General features: G+C 43.6%; 1 protein-coding gene across 1 annotated transcript in view; it reads right to left on the minus strand.

Annotated features, from left to right (window-relative positions):
• The window catches only part of LOC119596780, a 27,167-nt gene that overhangs the window by 8,141 nt on the left and 6,526 nt on the right, over nt 1-12,500 (minus strand). The window contains exon 3 of the mRNA XM_037946105.1: nt 2-12,144. Coding sequence (XP_037802033.1) covers nt 2-12,144 — 12,143 coding nt within the window. The remainder of the gene's footprint in view (nt 1; nt 12,145-12,500) is intronic.

Consider the following 12,500-nt stretch of genomic DNA (forward strand, 5'->3'; position numbering starts at 1 on the left):
GAAATGCTCTTCTTAAATCCTCTACTGAATTGGCGGTCTGTTTCCTGATCTTGGTGGATACTCCGCAAATCTCGCAACTGGGTCTCTGATAAACTTACTTCAAAATTTGGTTCTTTGAAACAAGGTGTACTTTCCTTTCCTGGTGCCTCCTGCTCTTCCTTTGAAGTGGAGGGAGCATCTTCCATAATTTGGTCAGCAACAGATGTACCAACACATGCTGCATCTTCTCCACCAATGATGCTGACAGGAGTGCTAGCCTCAGTTCGTGGGTGATCTACCGAACCTCTGTTAACTCTCTTTAAGAATTTCCCCAGTTTTCCTGCTTGTTCATGACGAGCATCATCATGCAAATCTCCTGTTGTTGGGTGCAACTGTCTACATTCATCATCTTGGGATGTTAATGAGCCACCACTTGTGCTAACATTTGTTGTCCCCTCAAGGCTATTTACTGCTTCAATGATGTTATTAGTAACAGCATTACTAGCACTACAACTTAAAGATCCTCCCCCAGTGTTTCCAATAACAGAGTTACTACTATTTCCTGACATAATGGCATTTGGGAAAAGACTTCCTGACAGTGCACTTCCCGCATGAGAACTTTTCAATATGGATTCTGACACAGATCGAGGTAACCCATACACACCAGTGTGTGATGTTGTTTCATGAAGATTTGAAGTATTCTGATGAACTCCTGGGCTAGTGAGGGGTACCTTTGCTTTTCCATCAGTAAGAAGTTTTTGGGACGTGAGGTGATGTTGTAAGGACTTTCCTAACCCCTCTAATTTTGATCCTTCAGAACCAATTGAGCTTGCAGGCAAAAGTTCTGGTGCTTCATCCACAACATTGATAGGACTATCATCTGGTGAAACTTCCTGACTTGGCTTATTTTCTTTCACACAGTCTGGTTTTACTGCAGTCTCATTACTATGTGGTCTGTGCCCCTCTTGTAAACTGCAGGGCTGTTGATACATCTGAGATGGATAATTAGGTGGTATGAGAGATCCCTGTGCAAAGTCCCCACGAAAGAGATAAGAGTTAATTCCAGGTCGATAAAAGGGAGCAAGATTTTGGGGTGCTTTTAGCTGTGCTGCAATTTCACTTGACATACCAGGCCACCGTATGGGAATCAAAGCTGGGTCCATCTGAAAAGGTGAGTCTCTCAATTCTGAGCTAGAGCCATACCTCCAAAATGGATGACCTTGGTCATTTTTTCCCATATTCTGTGATGTTAAGTCCTCTTTTGCCCCTATGTGTGGCCTGTTTGGTGGCTGTTGTGGTGGATACACCCCAGCACGATGCCCATGACCACCTGGGCTAAGTAATGGGGGTGGGGCTGCCTTTGATGTTGTCAATATTGAACCTCTCATAAATGGCCTTTCCTTGTACATCTGAATAGCTCTACCTCCCAATTCTGGTCTCAATTTCAGAGCATGAGGATGGTACCTTGGGTGAGGTAATAAGGGTGTGATGCCAGGAACACTGGGTGGAGCCATAGACTGCACACTTTCTTCAGGTGGTTTAATATCACTCTCTTTACATGAGGCAGGACTCGGTGTCACTCGCACCAGTGACATAACTTGGGCTTGAGAAGTAAATGTTCCTTGACATTGAATTTCTGAGTCTTTATTATCCTCAGAAACTATCTGGACACTTCTCTTTCGTATGGGAACGAAACGTTTATCACGTACAGATATCTCTTGTACAGGAAGAGGCACAGGTGCAGGTACATAGCTTAATGGAGTTTGCTGAGACTCTCGAGGTGCTACTTCAGTACCACTTTGAACATTAGACCTATTGATTAAGTCATCATGGAGTATAGTAGAGATGGGGTTGCCACCACTATTAACTTTCTGAACAACAAGAGGCAGTGGGGAAGTTTGCTGAGTTTGAGGGTCTGAGTATGGAGAAGATGATGGGATTTTGAAGGAGTTTACACTGGGTGTGCTTTCTCTTGACCAATCTGATCTGCTCTTTGAACTAGATGAAGAAGCAGGAGATCCTCCAATCAATCGAAAGTGTCCAAATGGAGTTGCTGGCAACCGATCATCAAGATCAGTACCGGACGGGTGGCTAGGAAGCGTCTGAGGTAACTCAACAGAACCAAGAGAATCAACAGATCTTGTATCGTGCTCCACTACTGGACTAGGACCTGGTGCACCAACTGGGTGTCCTATAGGGACTTGTCTATTCTGGGTGAGGATAACAGGTTGTGGAACTGCCTGATTCATTTTCAGGAAAGAAGGTTCAAGAAGAGCTCCTGGTCGTGGGACAAGACCTGCATAACTACAAGTGCTGGATGACTGGTAAGCTTCAAACCTGTTTGGCTGTGCATTTGGCTGAGAAACTGGAGCAGACTCATGATGTTGGAGCCGACCTAAACTACCCTGATCATGCTTTTGACTGGGATCTGTGGATTTGGGTTCTTCATGTGCTATTCCTTCAACTGTTGCAGAATTCTGAGTTGATGATATTAATTGCTTCTTAAAATGAGTTTGAAATGGACGTGACAAATGGTGGGATGGGGACTCTGCAGATATACTGGGTGGCCTTTGGCTTCCTTCTCCTATAATCTGTACTGCATTTGGATACATGTGGCTGCTGTATGGTGCTGAAAACCCTTCACCAGAGGCAGAATCAAGCTCTGTTTGTGCTATTATAGGTTTAGGAGTCGGAGCAGTTCCAACCAATCTAGCCTGAAGTTCTGGAAAAGATGAATCATGTTGAAACTGGTGAGATCCACTGACTAAGTAGCGAGATCCTGAATCAACTGGTGCTACAGATTTGTTTGCCAATGAGGAATCTAGTGACAAAGTATTCATTATACCTCCATGGTGAATTCTTGTCGTTATGATGCTAGCTTCAGATGATGTCACAGATGCAGAGGGCATTATACTTGTAATAGGAACACTGCTCACTCTTGGTACTGAAGAAACAACTGCATTATCTAGTACCACCCCTGATGCACTAGGAGATGATCCTGGTGGCATGCTCATTGAAGGTAAGATTTTCCTGCTTTCAGAGAGAGGCCTGACAACATCATAAGGTGATGTCAGAGCATTAGGTATATTAGTAATAATAGTATCAGGTGCTCCTGCTGGTACCTTCGAATTAATATTTTGTAATTTATGTGTTGTAAGTGGCACAGGAACAACTTTGCTTGGATTATCAGCTGATGAGAACAGCGGCACTAAAGAGCCTTCCCTAGAACGAGGCCTGACTCCATCTGAAGATGATTCAGATGTGGCTGGCAGCAGCAGAGAAGTTGTGGAGGACATGGGAGTTATGCTTGCTGCTGAATATGTTGTTTCCCCTAATGAAGTAGCTGATGAAACACTTGGAGAAGTAACTGTAGACATGGTGGTAAGTATAGCTGAGGATGATACTGTTAAGCCAGTACTCGGTGATGTGGTGTGTGGAGATGACACCTGTGCAACAGTAGCATTTGATGTCAGTAATACAGGTGTCACGGGTCTTGTCAGTGAAACTGGAGTCAAAATTCTTGCAATTGCAGCTGGTGTTTGTGCCCTCTCACTAGGCATTTGGACAAAATTCTGTGTTGTGGACAAACCCACATCTGATGCTTCAGAACTCTTAGGCTCCACAGCAACTTCTGTATTCAATTCCAGTTGCATATTAGATGTTGCTACTTGTACTGAAGAACTTGCTGGTGTTGGAATTCTCCCTGGTGATGGCAACACTGCTACATCATCTACTTCACTTCTTAAAGAGAATCCTCCATCTACTGATTCTGTATTCTTCTCAACTGATGACATAAATGGTACTGCTTCAGAAGGTGCCGTCAATGATTCAGCTGCTTTTGGAGATACTAACTTTGTAACAGACTCTGTGACCTCTGTTCCCATAATCTGTGCAGATGGTGCTGTAGTTGCATGAATAGGAAAGGCAGATACTAAAGTGTGGTCCGTGGAACCAAGAGGTAATGATTCTGATGATGGAGAAAATTTATCTGCAGACACATTCTTTTCACTTGCTGGTGACTGCTGACTCATTTTCAAGGCATCTGTCACATTTGCTCCTAATGACACCCCAAATGAGGCATTTTCCTTGGTAAAAAAAGATGCATTCAAAGCAGAAGGTTCCCTTGGTGAAATATGTGGATTTGACACAGGAAGGAAAGTGGAAACTGTTGCTAATTCTGGGCCCTCTAAACCTTTTGAAACACAAGTGTCTTTGTTTGATTCTGGAAGCATGAGGGGTGATGCTTGTGTATATGGTGAAGTTACTGCTGTATTTGATGAATGTGAAAAAGTTTCTGTTAATCCTAAAGTTGTAGCTGCATATGGTGAAGATACATGTGGAGATTGTGACTTTGACAGGGCACTGGCCAAATGCGATGATGTGGGAACACACATGAACTGAGGTGAAGTTGTAATTTGTTTCAGTGGAGATGAAACTGGTACCTGTGACATTAGTGGAGATGAAGTTACTGACACTGTTGGTGCTGTGGTCATCTGCAAAATGGGTGAAATCAGAGAAGTGTGTGTTGTCTGCACAATGGGTGAAGTCAAAGAAGAGTGTGATGCCTGAACACTGGGTGAAGTCAAAGAAGAGTGTGATGCCTGAACACTGGGTGAAGTCAAAGAAGAGTGCGATGCCTGCACAATGGGTGAAGTCAAAGAAGTGTGTGTTGCCTGCACAATGGGTGAAGTCAAAGAAGTGTGTGTTGCCTGCACAATGGGTGAAGTCAAAGAAGCGTGTGTTGCCTGCACAATGGGTGAAGTCAAAGAAGCGTGTGTTGCCTGCACAATGGGTGAAGTCAAAGAAGTGTGTGTTGCCTGCATGATGGGTGAAGTCAACGAAGTATGTGTTACTTGTGAATTCGAAGCCCCACGTGGTAACTCAGTGGAAGAAGTGATATTTGCTACCTGTGGACCTAGAGTGGATTCTGGACCTAAAGTGCTTTGTGTTATTTGAGTGGTTTCAGATGTCTGCATTAAAGATGCTGAACCTTGGGATATCTGTGTGGCTGAGCTTATTTGTGATAAATGTGAGACTAAAGGTGACTGTGTTAAATGCTGGTTAATATTAGTATGCATCAAGAGTGGAGATGTGGTTGCCTGAGTCAAATCAGAGTGTGGAATCAAAGGTGTTAGTTGTGAAGCTGTGGTTACGTGGGTTAAGAGAGCGCATGTACCTACATCCAATGAGTGTGAGGTTGCAGTTGAATAACTGACTTGAGGGAGTTGATTTGTCACTGCTATACTGGAATTTGGGGTTTCCTGCATTATATTTGACACTGTTACCTGTTCTAAATGCATGTTTTGCGTGAAAGGTGATGATGTACCTGTATGTGCTAAATGTACATTTTTTTCTTCCAACTGTGTAGGTACATCTGTAACAGACTTAACATCAGGAATGACTACATTCGGAAAAGCTTCTTTTGACTGAGATTCCATACAAACTGAAATCCCTTCACTGTCATTACCTGATTTATCTTTGTCACTAGCAACCTCACTGTCTTTTGTGACACTCTGACTTTCATTTTCTTTATTTTCTGCATCACTCTGCATTTCTTGCTCTAAGAAGTGTAAAAGTACAGGAGGCAATTGTGGTGGCTGAGTACTACATGATGAATCTTTCTGACTGTCATCTGCAGGGAGATCAAGCTGAACTGCACTGGGTGGAACTGGTGTGATATTGGCCTTATCAAGTGTGAAAAGAGGAACATTCTGTAGATTTGCCTCACTTTCACCTGTGTTTACTTGTGAGACTTCTGCCGTCTCCTGAAGACGTAAACAGAAATCCTGATTACTAAATTCTTCAGCAATCTCAGCAAACATCTTGTTGGATGGTTTATCTTCTATATCAAGCAGAGTTGATTGGAATGCTTGCTGAACAACATCTAAAGGTTCTTGTATATTTGCGTAACAAATTTCATCTGGCTGGACTGATGTCATTCTAGAATCAATGTTTCCTTCTACAGTATGAAGGGGTACTGTGTAAGGCACACCTATGATATTAGCATTTGCACCACTGGAATCCAATGAATTTAATGACGGAATTACCATATCTGACACACTGCCAGAAAGTAAAGCTGGACGATTTGGATTCTGTTCATCCATAATACTAGTTGGGACTGATGTGATAGTCTCATTAGGCTGTGTGCTAGAGTCAGACACAACAGCACCTATTACAAGAGGTAAGTTAACTGCAGGAGCAGTCACTTGTGGAATACTAATTTGCACTTGACTTGGCATTAAAATAACTTGTGGCAGGACTTCAGCCTCCTGACTTGTATTTACTGGGAAAGTTCCCTGAGTGACATTTAGATTTCCCTGTACATCTTCTACAAGAGTACCTGCACTTAACTGCTGAACACTTCCACCAGAAAACATTAATGGTGTTTCATGAGGAGTAGCCACTGTCTTGTTCTCTTGATTTAAAGTGTGATCACCCTGAGAATTTTCGCTTAATGGGTGAAGCAATCCAGTTAACCCACCTGATGTATTAATATGAGGGTGTATTGGGTTCAAATTGGCTGAAAAATGGGACTCTGACTCCTTTCTACAAGAGGGTGAGGGTACAACACGAGAAACTCCTCTACCTGAGTCTGATAAAAGTGTTGCTTTTAAGATACTTACAGTTGTTTTGCCTGTGTCTGAAAGCTGAGCTCTATTATCAAGTGAAGGAGTATTGTTGCCATAAGGTAGGATTGTTGTTGGCATCTGCATGCCATGACTTGTGACCCCTGAAACCTCTGAACAAGTTGGGAGATTAGACCAAGTTACAGAGGGTGTTTGTGAAATTACAGATTGAGAATTATTTGAAGCTGGTGAAACAGATGTTACAGGCATTTGTTGATGATACTCAGCTCCACTAGAATTTAGATCTTTTACACTCCCAGACTGAACAGTCATAGACACTGAAGATGGTGTGCCTACTGATACTGTCAGTGTTTCTGCTGGAGTTGTGAGAGTGGAGTGTGTTGTAACACAAGACAGATAAGCTGGACTGTAATTCAAGTTATCTGATGCACCTTGTGCATGTGTTGCTGTCTTTGTCAGAATAGTATCATCTAATGATGAAGTTAAGCTCTTCAAAATATTCCCATCTCCTGACAAGGACATGGAATTTATTGCTGAGGTAGTGTTACTATTACTGGAGGCTAGGGATGCAGAGGGTTGGGTAGAGATAGTGGACATATCTTTACCTTCACTAGGTGGGTTTGAAGTAGTTGTAGCCACAGATTCTGTCGCAAAAACTGATGGTGACCCAACTTTGGCCACTCCTGATTGATCACTTCCACTGTATGTAACACTAAAATCACTCACCCCTTGATTTATCATTGTCTTTGTAGTGTTTATACTTGGATCCATCATCCCTTCTAAACAAGGAGATAATGCCTCTGAAATTTTTGGAGTGACTGGCAATGTGCAAGTGGGAGACTTCCTATCAGCATCTGTTAAATTTGCACTTTGTCTTCCACTCTGCAAAATAATGCTGCTAACACTTGGAGGTGTCTGTGGTATATGTACAGGTGTTTGTGGCATGGGGCTCATCACCGGACCAGGTGCAGAGGGGAGTACTGGCATAGGACTATACTGTCCATCATAACCCATTGATTCACTAGGACTTTTCAGCGGAAATGAACCCTTATTCTCAAGATCTTGTGATGTTTTATGTAGTGTGTGTTCTTGTGACTGTAAAGACTCTGAGGTTGCTGGAGGTGTATGAGGTGTCTGTGCAGATGGTACAGGTGTTAAAGGTGTAATGGGTGGCTGAAGAGGAGTCAGAGGTGCTTGGAGAGGAGTAATAGGTGCCTGAAGTGGAGTCATGGGTCCCTGAAGAGGAGTCATGGGTCCCTGAAGTGGAGTCATGGGTCCCTGAAGTGGAGTCATGGGTCCATGAAGTGGAGTAATGGGTCCATGAAGTGGAGTCATGGGTCCATGAAGTGGAGATACAGAGTGAGGAGGGTGAGGTGTGACTGGAGTCTGAGATCCTGTAACAGCTTGGGTATTACTTGGAAATGTCTTTGGTTCCTGATGATGTGCTAGTGTTCCTGACTCTTCATCAAACTGTGATCTATCTTCAGGTGACTGAGCAGTCTGTTGCAATTTCTGTTTGTGTGACTCTGTAGCCTGAACAGGTGATGTATTGGTTTGTTGTGCTGAAGATTCTGATTGTACTCTCGGACTAGAAGCTATTGCTTGTGTGCTGGTTGTATCTAGTACAGACGGAACAGAGGTTTCTGGGTTGTGAACAGATGCCTCTGGTGTATGAAGGGGTGTCTGAGGAGCATGTGCATGAGGTGTATATGGCATATATAAAGGTGACTGAGAGACATAGGTCTGAGGTGCATAGGATGGCGTTTGTGGCAAGGGACTCATGACAGGGCCAGGGGCACTAGGCAGACTGGGGAGCGGACTCATCATTGGTGGCTCATTACTTTCAACTCCATAATGGCTTGGTGTGTGAGGCATTGGACTTACAAGTGGTCCAACTGATGGATAAACTGGCATAGGACTCATCATGGGAGGAAGGGGAAAATCATCTGTTTCAGAATATGCAGGTGTTGGAGGAATTGGGCTCATAGCTGGCGTTTGAGCTGTTGTTGAGTTTTTAACTGAAGGAAGCTGCTGGGGCATCTGAGCAATATGAGCAGGTGTCTGAGGCATTGGACTTATGGCTGCTTGAACAGTAAAATGTTCCGCAGCCTCTCTAAGGCTACCAAATGGATGTGCATGGTGAGATGACATGTCTTCAGTGCTGGGCACAGGGCTCAGTATGGAAAAGCTCTCTCCAATGCTGTGTGTTGGTGTGTTTGCAATGGGGCTCACAATGGGGCCTAACATTGAGGGATACACAGGCATGGGACTCATGCGAACAGGGGAGGTAGTGCGCACTGGGGTCGGTGGGATTGGACTCATCACTGGACCGGGAGCCAAGGGTAAGATAAAGGGTGCACTACTCTGAGGTGTCATGGAGGCTGAAAGATTAACAGTGGGTTCGACTGGACTCAAAGGCTGTAAGCGCAAATTTATGTCTTCGTGTGGCTGATGCCGAGGGGTAGGGGCCATTGGACTCATTGGAGGTTGAATAGATTCCATGAGAGGGAATGCATTATTGCCACTATCAGAGACTGAGCAGAAGTCATCTCTATGTGCAGCTGGAGTGCAAGGTATTGGACTCATGAGAGGTAATGATGTATCTATGAAAGGTAAGTTGAAGTCATCTTGGTCAAGAATATCTCTACCATCTTTCTTTTCCTCTCTTCTCTCAGTAATGTCTGTGAACCCACTGTCTTCCTTATGGGGAAATCCCTGAGAATGAAGATTTGTCTCTTTCCCAGGAGCCTTTGCTTTACAAAATGTTGAAGCTAAAGAAGGAATTGATTTCAAACTCCTTATCTTAGTCATTTCTTCACCTGCAGATTTTTCACGACGGAAGGGTTGAGGTTCCTTGCGTTCCACTGGCCTTCCTGGTTTAAAGCCACTGCTGTTTTCTATCTTGTTCCATCCACTTTTTGTGTTGTCTTTTGTACTAGTATCTTGTACTTGCTTCAATCTTTGTGGTGGCACAAAATGGACTTCTGTTCTATGTACTTTCTTTCCCTGTTGACTTGAAACATCAGGGTGTGGGGAAAAATTCATTTCTTCTATATCCTGTTGGCAACTTGCTTCTGCTGCTTTATTATAATTGTGTGGCTTTGACCATCTGCTACTTGATGACTGCATATGACTGGTAGCTTGGGAATGTGTGTCCTGTGGTTGATGTCTCTGGTTCCCAGGTGCCATCTGCTGTCGTTTTACCTGTGAAAACTGTTGTTTGTTATTTGGAGAAACCAGGGATTTACTCCCTTGTGAAGACTGAGTCTTATTACTTGAGGAAATTTGTGATCGTTCCACTTGTGGTGGTGGTTGTCGGTTCCCAGACAGAGATCTGTTGGCCTGTGGAGGTCCTGGTTTATGGCCTGGAGACACCTGTTGCCTATTCCCTTGTGATAATTTAGGCCTATGTCTACCAGGAGAAACTTCTGTGATATTTGACTGTTGTGGCAAACTTTCTGCAGATGGTGTTCTACCTCCAGATCCAGACTGCCTGAATCTGTTTCCATGTTGTGCATGCCTGTTGTCCATGTGTTGTTGGTAACGACTTCTTGGAGGAGAGCGTGTATCAGGATGATGCTGATGACTCCCTGCCTGAGATGAGGGCCGGGGGAAATTCCTATCCTTCCTATGAGTAAGTGATGCTGCCTGCTGATTGGAAGGCCTGACATGCATTCTGTCAGCAGCTGCCTCTCCCTCTAACGCTGTTTTCTGGAAAGGCTGGTTTTTCCTTCGAGAATCTTCTTTGCCTTGATTCTCTGATACCTCAGAAAAAGCATGATGCATTGCAGACCTTCCTCTGTGCTTCATGCTTTCTAAATGTGTCTTTGATTTTTTTGATTTTTGCATTTCACCATGCTCCACTCCACGACCTACTTCTTCCTCACCTTTCTTTGAGTGGGAAATATTCTGTTGTTCAGAACTAGTTTCTACTTCCACACCAGCACGGCCATGCACATTTTGTCTGGCTTGTCTCTTTTGTTCTGATGGGTACCTGCTTCGTGATTCTACCTCAACCTTATTCTTTGATGTGTGGGGTTCCCTAAGTGGACTCAGTGGTGCAGGAACTTTTCCAATGGCAATAAAGGGGGACGAGTCCATACTTTTCACTGCACTCTTTGAGAATGGCAAGGCCTTCTTCTCTTCCTTGCTTGCTCGACTCCTTGATGAAAATTGTGTTCCTTTGGGGGAAAGCCCACTTTCAGGAGTAGAATAGTTTTCTTTTTTCTCATGTTCCTTTCTATCTGAAGGTGGATGGTTATGAGAAGAATGAGATGTCTGGCTGGAATGTTTTGGAAGGTTAGATTTCGATGGAAATCTTTGAGTTTTAGGAGATTCCTTCACAACAGGCTCAGGTTCCACGGGAACAGGTGATGCAGGAAATAAATTTATTCGAGCATGACCAGGGGACTTAAACTGCTGATCTGGTAAATACAGGGAGGAAATATCAGACGGCTGTGAAAGTGACTGGCACATTGAAGTTGGACTTGAACCACCACCAGGAGTTCTTGGTCTCTCTGGCAAGCTACTGGCCATGAGATCTGGGTCAAAAATAGATTCAAACTGCTGGTATGGATTTCTTGCAGGATCATCTCCTGAATCATTGGAGAAAATGTTCTGCACTTCATCATTCCCTCCTGGTGTCAGAGGTCTTTCTGGGAAGTTATTCATATAATAATCATAAAAATAGTCATGCGAATGTTGTTTTTGGGACGATGATGGGGTGCGAAAAGTGTGATCATCCCTTACTTCCCTTCCTGGAGTCTGTGGACGCTCTGGAGTCTTATTATCATCATCAGAATCAAAAGTATCAACAAAAGGCTCTACAGTTATTGGTTTAATGTTTGTTATTTGTAACCCCTCCTCCTGTGTTGGAGTAGATCCAGAGGAAGAGGCTGGAGGGGAAAAAGACCCAAACAACCGGGCCATCTTTCTCTTGGATTTCCGTTTTGATTCTGAACTTCCATTAGATACTTGAGCAGTTTCACCAGATGATGACTGGGCTTTTGCTGAAGTCTGGCGTTTATTGCCCTTTTTGGCTTCGGTCTTTTGTACAACAGAACTAGGCTCTGAAAAGCCATGCTTGCTGCTGACTGGATCCCCTGGTGTAGGAGGACAATCAAAGTTGAACCAGTCAGGATTATCACAGTCAGACATTTTCCTATGGGGCATTGCAGATTCAGACTTTTTTGAAGATGTTGCTGCATGAGATGGTTTATTCTTTTGTGATCTGGGCACCTGATTCAAAACACCAACAGCTGGATTGGTAACTGGATCATGAACTGGGAGGTCACTACCTGGAGTCTGTGGAGTCATGTCATAATCCATATCAAACACATCCGTGCTGGCAACCCGAGAGAACCTCCTTGACTGAGTAACTGGGGTGGTCATGTGTCTGTCCCTGACCGCCTGCAACTTCTTTGCCCTAATGCCAGAATCCGGGGAGGAGGACCTGGAGGAGTCGCTGTCACCTTGCCTCTCCGAGCCACTTTCAGACTGGTTAGAACTGGAGGAGTCACTTACCTCACTTGTTCTTAGGGTCTGCCCAGTGGGAGTTGTTTTGGCCTCCCTCTCTGACCTAAGGCAAAAATGGAAATTAATCTCAAAGAAAGAGAAAATCTACAAGAGAGCATGTGAATGTCACAAAAAATTTATACAAACAATTTAGAGTACTACAAATGCATGACGTTTAAAAGCACAAACTATACCAAAAAAGAGGTATAATATACAAAAGAAAAACTTTGTTAAATGTTATGACTGTTCTTGAAACATTGTATCTGCAAAGCAAATTTGTAGTATGAATACATTAACATGTAAAAAAGTAAAGGTACAGATGACAGTTCCTATATAATCCAGATAAACTGTATTTGCCAGCAAATAAGGTGCAATTTTCCAGAGTGAACAAAAATTACACTGACTAATATGCTCCAATTA

Source organism: Penaeus monodon, chromosome 38 (genome assembly GCF_015228065.2).
Source record: "Penaeus monodon isolate SGIC_2016 chromosome 38, NSTDA_Pmon_1, whole genome shotgun sequence".
Classification (NCBI taxonomy): domain Eukaryota; kingdom Metazoa; phylum Arthropoda; class Malacostraca; order Decapoda; family Penaeidae; genus Penaeus; species Penaeus monodon.